Source organism: Oncorhynchus nerka, linkage group LG14, assembly GCF_034236695.1.
Source record: "Oncorhynchus nerka isolate Pitt River linkage group LG14, Oner_Uvic_2.0, whole genome shotgun sequence".
NCBI lineage: Eukaryota > Metazoa > Chordata > Actinopteri > Salmoniformes > Salmonidae > Oncorhynchus > Oncorhynchus nerka.
The window spans coordinates 86,154,757-86,164,756 of NC_088409.1; the positions used below are offsets into that span (position 1 = coordinate 86,154,757).

General features: G+C 47.6%; 1 protein-coding gene across 1 annotated transcript in view; it reads right to left on the reverse strand.

The window, feature by feature from the left end:
• Positions 1–10,000, reverse strand: part of LOC115115523 (roundabout homolog 2-like) — a 392,283-nt gene that overhangs the window by 95,437 nt on the left and 286,846 nt on the right. The window contains 3 exon segments of the mRNA XM_065000507.1: positions 1,691–1,862; positions 6,088–6,212; positions 9,969–9,980. Of these exon segments, the coding sequence (XP_064856579.1) occupies positions 1,691–1,862; positions 6,088–6,212; positions 9,969–9,980 (309 nt within the window).

Consider the following 10,000-nt stretch of genomic DNA (forward strand, 5'->3'; position numbering starts at 1 on the left):
CTTAACCATAACCTGAACCATTCAGAGTTAATGGCTAACCTTAACACTAACCTGAACAGTTCAGAATGAATGGCTAACCTTAACACTAACCTGAACCATTCCGAATGAATGGTTAACCTTAACCCTAACCTGAACCATTCAGAATGAATGGCTAACCTTAACCCTAACCTGAACCGTTCAGAATGAATGGCTAACCTTAACCTTAACCCTAACCTGAACCATTCAGAGTTAATGGCTAACCTTAACCCTAACCTGGACTGTTCAGAATGAATGTCTAACCTTAACCCTTACCTGAACCATTCAGAATGAATGGCTAACCTTAACCCTATCCTGAACCATTCAGAATGAATGTCTAACGTTAACCCTTACCTGAACCATTCAGAATGAATGGCTAACCTTAACCCTAACCTGAACCATTCAGAATGAATGGCTAACTTTAACCCTAACCTGAACCATTCAGAATGAATGGCTAAGCTTAACCCTAACCTGAACCATTCAGAATGAATGGCTAACCTTAACCCTAACCTGAACCTTTCAGAATGAATGGCTAACCTTAACCCTAACCTGAACCATTCAGAGTTAATGGCTAACCTTAACCCTAACCTGAACCATTCATAGTTAATGGCTAACCTTAACACTAACCTGAACCGTTCAGAATTAATGGCTAACATTAACCCTAACCTGAACCGTTCAGAATGAATGGCTAATATTAACCCTTACCTGAACCATTCAGAGTTAATGGCTAACCTTAACCTTAACCCTTACCTGAACCATTCAGAGTTAATGGCTAACCTTAAGAATTTAGAGTTAATGCCTAAACTTGACATTAAGCATTTTGAAATGTCATGTTTGGAACAACTTCAAAATTTGACGTTTGACAAACATGGATGAACGTTTAATTGTAATTTTATTTTGAATCAAGTATTCCCTTCACTTAAAAAATTGTGTATTTACATTTTTCCCCAGGCTGATCCTTCACAGGGCATCTGAAAGCTCGTCAATCTATTTACCCATCTCCACAGCAGAACAGACTAGAGGCAGTGGGACTGAGCAGGCCCTCATAAGTCATCCTGCAGACATGCTAACTGTTGTCACTCACTCACTCAATCACTCAGTCCTTGACTCACTGCCTCCCTCAGCCAGATGCTGCTGATCATTCTACTGAGAGACTCAAGGGCAATGCTTTATTCCCTCTCCGGCTAAACTTGAACAAGTATTTCATTCAATTGTGTCGTGAAAAAAAAAGCACATTTATGGGGAAGTATCATTTCTAGATATTTCTCAGACAAAAAAAGCTTAATTTAATTCCTGTACATGGCAAAATACTCCTCCTTTTACACTACGTTTCCCCCAGTAGGCCAAAATCCACAGGCATGTGCTCTGATTAATTCACTACAAATTAAAGAACACTTCTCTTACTGCTCATTCATGTGTGTACATTAACTATTTAGTGTACAGTGAAGGCTGTGTGTGTCTGTGTGAATTATGTGTCTGCACGAGTATGTGTGTGTGTGTGTGTGTGTGTGTGTGTGTGTGTGTGTGTGTGTGTGTGTGTGTGTGTGTGTGTGTGTGTGTGTGTGTATGTGTGTGTGTGTGTGTGTTGATAGCATAGCAGAGTGTGTATGCATGCTGCATTAACGAGTGGTGCTCTAGCACGTTGGCATCGGGGTGGGTATGCGGCAGGCCTCACCATCTGTGACCTCCAGTTGGGCCTTGGCGAGGATGCTGCCAGCCACGGTCAGGGCCTGGCAGATGTAGTAGCCTGCGTCTGCCCGCTGTACAGCCGAGATGGTCAGGTCTCCACTGGAGGACACAGAGAAGCGACTGTTGGGCTGCTGGGGCTGGTTGGGAAACAGCAGGTTCTGCAGGAAGAGAGGAAGCAGGCCAATTAGTAGATGGACATGGACTCATTACAGCCAGGAACACATCCAACTGACACACACTCACTCTGGTTTAGACACGCGGCCAGTTAACAGAGCCATTCCATCCATTACCTGGTAAAGGAATTACACACAACTATCACATCTGATAGCTTGGTTACACATAATGGATGGCATGTATTCTCCCAGCCAGCCATGTCAGAGGCTCCAGAGAGCTGGAGGGAACACAGTCTGAGCCTCTCTGTCTACTCTTGTTTCATTCTGCTTTGCTTCTCATAATTGCTATGGGGCTGCTTTGTTTACACAGAGTCTCCCCCGGCTACCTCCTCAGCCCCTGGCCCCCAGCCCACAGCCCCCAGCCCCGACCCACAGCCCCGGCCCACAGCCCACAGCCCCGGCCCCCAGCCCACAGCTCCCAGCCCCGGCCCACAGCCCCGGTCCACAGCTCCCAGCCCCGGCCCACAGCCCCGGTCCACAGCCCCCAGCCCACAGCCCCGGCCCACAGCCCCGGCCCACAGCCCACAGCCCCGGCCCCCAGCCCCGGCCCACAGCCCCGGCCCACAGCCCACAGCCCCGGCCCACAGCCCCGGCCCACAGCCCACAGCCCGGCCCACAGCCCCGGCCCCCAGCCCACAGCCCCCAACCCCGGCCCACAGCCCCGGTCCACAGCCCCCAGCCCACAGCCCCGGCCCACAGCCCCGGCCCACAGCCCACAGCCCCGGCCCACAGCCCCGGCCCCCAGCCCACAGCCCCCAGCCCCGGCCCACAGCTCCGGTCCACAGCACATCCCATAGAACTTCAGGTTCTATTGAATGAGTCCATAGCAGAGGAAGAAGAAGGGAGTGTTGCAGGTCTGAATCATACAGAAAACATCTGATTGGCTGGGTATTTAGTGAGAGGTGACGATGGGGATAGAGAAGGTATGAAGCATCAATAAACCAAGAGGCAAAGAGAGGGAAACTAGTGTTGTGATTGGGGTGCAGTCACAGAACATGGGGGTCTATTTACTGAGAGGATACTGGCGTAAATGAATGTTGGTCTTTATATGTTCATCAAATCAAATCAAATCAAATCAAATTTTATTTGTCACATACACATGGTTAGCAGATGTTAATGCGAGTGTAGCGAAATGCTTGTGCTTCTAGTTCCGACAATGCAGTGATAACCAACAAGTAATCTAACTAACAATTCCAAAACTACTGTCTTATACACAGTGTAAGGGGATAAGGAATATGTACATAAGGATATATGAATGAGTGATGGTACAGAGCAGCATACAGTAGATGGTATCGAGTACAGTATATACATATGAGATGAGTATGTAGACAAAGTAAACAAAGTGGCATAGTTAAAGTGGCTAGTGACATAAGAATGCAGTCGATGATCTAGAGTACAGTATATACATATGCATATGAGATGAATAGTGTAGGGTAAGTAACATTATATAAGGTAGCATTGTTTAAAGTGGCTAGTGATATATTTACATCATTTCCCATCAATTCCCATTATTAAAGTGGCTGGAGTTGGGTCAGTGTCAATGACAGTGTGTTGGCAGCAGCCACTCAATGTTAGTGATTGCTGTTTAACAGTCTGATGGCCTTGAGATAGAAGCTGTTTTTCAGTCTCTCTGTCCCAGCTTTGATGCACCTGTACTGACCTCGCCTTCTGGATGATAGCGGGGTGAACAGGCAGTGGTTCGGGTGGTTGATGTCCTTGATGGTCTTTGTGGCCTTCCTGTAACATCGGGTGGTGTAGGTGTCCTGGAGGGCAGGTAGTTTGCCCCCGGTGATGCGTTGTGCAGACCTCACTACCCTCTGGAGAGCCTTACGGTTGAGGGCGGAGCAGTTGCCGTACCAGGCGGTGATACAGCCCGCCAGGATGCTCTCGATTGTGCATCTGTAGAAGTTTGTGAGTGCTTTTGGTGACAAGCCGAATTTCTTCAGCCTCCTGAGGTTGAAGAGGCGCTGCTGCGCCTTCTTCACGACGCTGTCAGTGTGAGTGGACCAATTCAGTTTGTCTGTGATGTGTATGCCGAGGAACTTAAAACTTGCTACCCTCTCCACTACTGATCCATCGATGTGGATAGGGGGTGTTCCCTCTGCTGTTTCCTGAAGTCCACAATCATCTCCTTAGTTTTGTTGACGTTGAGTGTGAGGTTATTTTCCTGACACCACACTCCGAGGGGGCCCTCACCTCCTCCCTGTAGGCCGTCTCGTCGTTGTTGGTAATCAAGCCTACCACTGTTGTGTCATCCGCAAACTTGATGATTGAGTTGGAGGCGTGCATGGCCACGCAGTCGTGGGTGAACAGGGAGTACAGGAGAGGGCTCAGAACGCACCCTTGTGGGGCCCCGTGTTGAGGATCAGCGGGGAGGAGATGTTGTTGCTTACCCTCACCACCTGTGGGCGGCCCGTCAGGAAGTCCAGTACCCAGTTGCACAGGGCGGGGTCGAGACCCAGGGTCTCGAGCTTGATGACGAGCTTGGAGGGTACTATGGTATTGAATGCCGAGCTGTAGTCGATGAACAGCATTCTCACATAGGTATTCCTCTTGTCCAGGTGGGTTAGGGCAGTGTGCAGTGTGGTTGAGATTGCATCGTCTGTGGACCTATTTGGGCGGTAAGCAAATTGGAGTGGGTCTAGGGTGTCAGGTAGGGTGGAGGTGATATGGTCCTTGACTAGTCTCTCAAAGCACTTCATGATGACGGAAGTGAGTGCTACGGGGCGGTAGTCGTTTAGCTCAGTTACCTTAGCTTTCTTGGGAACAGGAACAATGGTGGCCCTCATGAAGCATGTGGGAACAGCAGACTGGTATAGGGATTGATTGAATATGTCCGTAAACACACCGGCCAGCTGGTCTGCGCATGCTCTGAGGGCGCGGCTGGGGATGCCGTCTGGGCCTGCAGCCTTGCGAGGGTTAACACGTTTAAATGTCTTACTCACCTCGGCTGCAGTGAAGGAGAGACCGCATGTTTTCGTTCATGTTCATGTTCAGTTTGCTCTGTTGCAGTGAGTCAGATAGGATTCATCACTTATTTTGATGTCAGAATGTGTTCAGCATCGGTGTGAGTGGAAGTATACAGTGTGTGTGTGTTGCATGCAAATGTGCATTTCACCCCATCCCAATCTCTGAGTGGCACTTTGCTGTAATTGTCTGGCCCCAGGCTCAGGGTGTGTGTGTGTGCGTGTGCGTGTGTGTGTGTGTGTGTGTGTGTGTGTGTGTGTGTGTGTGTGTGTGTGTGTGTGTGTGTGTGTGTGTGTGTGTGTGTGTGTGTGTGACTCTCAGCCAGAACAAAATCATATCTCCGGTTCATCTACAGGTCCTGGCAGGCTCCTAATTACTGCTGTTGTTATTGTGTGGACTGTGAGGACCTCCAACTATGTGAAGGGCTATCTGCTCTGCTCTGTGTGAGGCATAGTATCACTGTTAGCAGCACGGTGTCATGGGAACTGGTTACCTCCTCACTAGCCACACAAATGTGTATCTGGTGTGGTGTTTGTGTGTGCCAGAGATACTGATGGGAGATATATTTCTGTGCGTGTGTGTGTGTGTGTTTGTGTGTGTGTGTGTGTTTGTGTGTGTTGCGTGTGTGTGTTCGTGTGTGTCACTGAGGGAGAACTGGGGAGCTGAGTGTCACACAGACTGACATCATAGACACAGCAGGGTCGTCCCCACACAGCCAACGGCATAGTTACTATCCAATCTAAGTGGTGTGTGTGCTGATAACACTAGACAGTACAGTAACACAGTAATAACTGCTAGTCATAAATAAAGCATGGTGGACACACACTGGATGAAAAAACACTGAATATTCTTGTAAATGCAGAGATATGAAGACTGGACCAAGCTGTTTTACAGGTCCTTACAGTATAGGTCCAGTGGTAGAAGACTGGACCAAGCTGTTTTACAGGTCCTTACAGTGTAGGTCCAGTGGTAGAAGACTGGACCAAGCTGTTTTACAGGTCCTTACAGTATAGGTCCAGTGGTAGAAGACTGGACCAAGCTGTTTTACAGGTCCTTACAGTGTAGGTCCAGTGGTAGAAGACTGGACCAAGCTGTTTTACAGGTCCTTACAGTATAGGTCCAGTGGTAGAAGACTAGACCAAGCTGTTTTCCTGACCATGTTTTTCCTGGTCTGGTTGGGTGTTCAGGAAACGCTCCTGGCTCTGCTATGGGTCATTAAGAGGTGTTTATATGCTCTTCTTACCTGGCTACCCTCCTTCTGCCAGAAGACTGCAGGCTGGGGGTTGCCCTTGGTCTCACAGGGGAAGGTGGCGGTGCGACCCTGGGCCACGATCTGGTCCCGCGGCCTGATGATAAACTGGGGTGCAGCTGGGGTCAAAGGGCAGAAACACTAGGGTTAGAACTCAGAGTTACACAGAGGTAAAGCATTGAAGCAAAGGTACAGTCAGGCATCACAAGGACAAATCTAAATGGGCATGTCCTACAATCTTAGAAAAAAAGGTTCCAAAGGAGTTCTTTGGAAGGTCCCATAGGAGAACCCTTCCATGTAGAACACTTTTTGGTTCCAGGTAGAAATAACTATTTTGGGTTCCCTGTAGAACCCTCTGTGGAAATGGTTCTACATGGAACCCACAAATATTCTACCTGGAACCGAAGGGGTTCTACTTGGAACCAAAAAGGGTTCTTCAAAGGGTGGGTTCTCTATGGGGACAGCCCAAAAAAACTTTTAGTTTCTAGATAGCACCTTTTTTTCTAAGAGTGTGTAGAGCTTCCATGCAGCGTGTTCCTTCCATTGATCGCCATGGTATTGGACGCCATGGTAACCACTCAAGGCCATTCATTGAGGCTGGAGCTGAATGAATGACGGTTGTCAGTGTTCACAAACAGCAGCAGTGTATCGGTGACAATGGCATCAGGAGAGTTAGTTAGACATAATGTAGCTAGGCTACACAGAGAAAGACACAGAGAAAACCTTGTGATGATATAATTAAATAAATGGACAGAACCCAGCTAACAGCTAACAGCTAAAGGCTAACTCTCTCATGGGTCCCTCGGGGGGAGGACAGAGCCCTTACCCCCTCTCTCACCCACCACCCAACACTACAGTCCTCACTCCCTCACTCTATCCCACCACTCACCACCTTCATTACTTAACTGAACCCTGTAGAAGCCAATTAAACAATTGATCGACAAAATATACTCAAGGAGCCAGCAGGGAGATCTCACATGTGGGATGTCTCATTCCACTCTCTCAGTTTCCGGGCCATCTTAATGTGTTCTAATGCAACATAAACAAACGTGTCCTCGCCAAACTTTAGAACTCTTGGCAAATCCCAGAGACACATCCTCTCTGTCCTACACTAATAAACAGCTAGAGGAGTGATTGGTTGGGATACACTGCATTGTGTTCCAGGATACACACTGACATATACAGAACAGGACGGCTTTTCTCTCTGTCTTCTGGTCGTCATTAAAGGTTTATTAACCATTTAAATAACGTGTGATTTCCCCAATTAGGCATTACTCCCTCATTATCAAAAACACTTTTACTGTTGATCTTCCAATCAAGATCATTTTCACACTTCAAGATTCCTTCATATAAGACATTTGGTTTCATGACAAAAGATTCTCATCTAATGACCAAAGTGTAATGGCTGACCATACGTCTTATCTAATGTGGGCTGTTGACCTCTCCTGGTTGGGTTTATCAGTGTTAACCGGGCTCTAGGCCCAACACTAGGTTGGCCTGTGATGGTGGTGAGATGTTAGATCGTACACTCCTAAAACGTTCCTCATAGTCAGAGCGGAGAGGACATTTAAATCAACCAATTATAGACACCAATCCCAAAACGTCAGTCAAGTATAATCCAGAGATGGCACCAGACATCAAAACTCGATCTTTTTATCAGTCAACCGTGTTCTCACTTTTCTCACACTGAGGATAAAGTGCTTCAGCTCTTAGTTACCTTTGACAATGTTCAAATGAAATGAAAGAGAATAGAGGTACTAGCTAACTACCGAACACGGACTATATCTCTGACAGACTAGACCAGACTGTTGTTACAGGTCACTTACAAATAGTTTTCCTACTGTTGTATGAGTGTTCTCAAAGCAGTAGTGGCATCTGTAACTTTGTTAATATTTGGTATGGCGAGCCAGCAGAGGGAATAGCCAGCAGAGGGAATAGCCAGCAGAGGGAACAGCCAGCAGAGGGAATAGCCAGCAGAGGGAATAGCCAGCAGAGGGAACAGCCAGCAGAGGGAATAGCCAGCAGAGGGAATAGCCAGCAGAGGGAACAGCCAGCAGAGGGAATAGCCAGCAGAGGGAATAGCCAACAGATGAAAGAGAGATTTGTTAAACTGCATGATCACAATGCCTTCAACAAGACCATATGACACGGTTTCATAATACATCATTATATGAAACCACTGACAGGCTTTTATTCTGATTCCTGTGTAAGTATTTCCAGTGACAACCCAGCTGATTCCAGTCAGGGTAAACCTCTTCCTGTTTGGCTCATTTCTCCATGTAATCCTTTTTTTTGGGAGAGTGTATTTGTCAAAGATACACACAGCCTGGAATGCTACAGATGGCTATAGATTTACAGCCTTCCTGTTTGGCTCTCCTCAACTTAGATTGCTTGCTGCATTCCATAACGTTGGGTCTGATACAGAGCACTCTCTCTCTCTCTCTCTCTCTCTCTCTCTCTCTCTCTCTCTCTCTCTCTCTCTCTCTCTCTCTCTCTCTCTCTCTCTCAGTGCATTAAAGAAGAGCAGTCACTCAGTGTTTGATGACTTACAGGCTGTTCTCTATTGCTGCTCTCACACCTTGTCTCTCCTCTCTATCTATCGCTTCCTTTACCACGCTCCCCTTGTCTCCCTCGATCCCCCTCAATCTCTCACCTATGCAGCACCCACACAAACACAGAGAAATGTAGCCTTGTAAAGCAAGCTGTGATAGCAGGTCAAGTATGATGTGATGAGGTTGGGTTGGATTGGGGGCCAACAAGTGATGCATATTTAAAGTTTGTAGTCCCCTAGCCAGTGAGTGACAGACAGGACATCCCGGTAGTGTGTGTGAGGATGTTTGATACTGAGGCTGTTTGATTCCGGGACCCTAAAGACTAGTGAGAGCCTCCTTCCTGTCCCCTCTAAGGGAGGCACAAGATCAAACCCCCATATTTAATTCATGACAAGACAGATCTGTCCTGGGTTGGAGGGGATTCATAGTAAAATGCAGCCCTCATTTCTTTAAATCCCACATTCAATCATATTTTATTCAGAAGTCAAAAGCAATTACTGTCTCATTCCCACGGGCAGCCTGCATGTGTAATTTCCTAAATTGTCCTGCAGCTTGACAGTCCGTGACAATCTGGGGGTGGCCACTGCTGTTTTGGCAACGAAGGTCCTACCACTCCTCCAACGTCAGGGTTCCTTCTGCCAGTCAAGCTAGCTCTGACACGCACCCCTGCTCCCCTCTTCCTAACCTCTCCTCTCTCTGCCAGCCCTACCGCTACACACATCTCTCTCCTTTCCCCCTATACACAACTCTCTCTCTCGCTCCCATATCTCTTCGCAGATGTCAGAACCCAAACAGCTCAAACTGACACTTTTCACCAAAACCATCTACTGTACTGGAAGCCATAACACGTTTAAATTGCCCTGTCTGACTCCATGTCTCCTCCAGATCCATGTGAAAAGGAAATAGAAAAGCAACAACTACTGAGACTTTATTTCCCAGACCAGAGGAAGCAACTCAATACAAGACATACAGATCCCATTTCTGTCTGCCAGGGGGGACAACTAGGGGAGACTCGAGACAGCTATGGCTTCGACTGACACACTACAGTACAGATACATAACCTAGGTACACTAGAGAGTTAAGGATTAGTTCATTGAGAGGTTAGTAAGCAAGCAAGGCTGAAGCTGACGGCTGTACTAAAAAGTCCCCTCTGTAACCATTTGAGATAGACAAGCAGGGTTTTAGGGTAAAGGCGTGGTACGTAGTGATACAACATCTGTGTTAATACAGTAAGGTGTGGGTCGTGGCAATCTGCAAGGCAGTGAGGGTGTGTGTATGGAGAGAACATGCAGGATGGACTGGCGTCATCAGGATGGTACTTACCGACAGGGCGAGCTGGACACACCACAATGAAG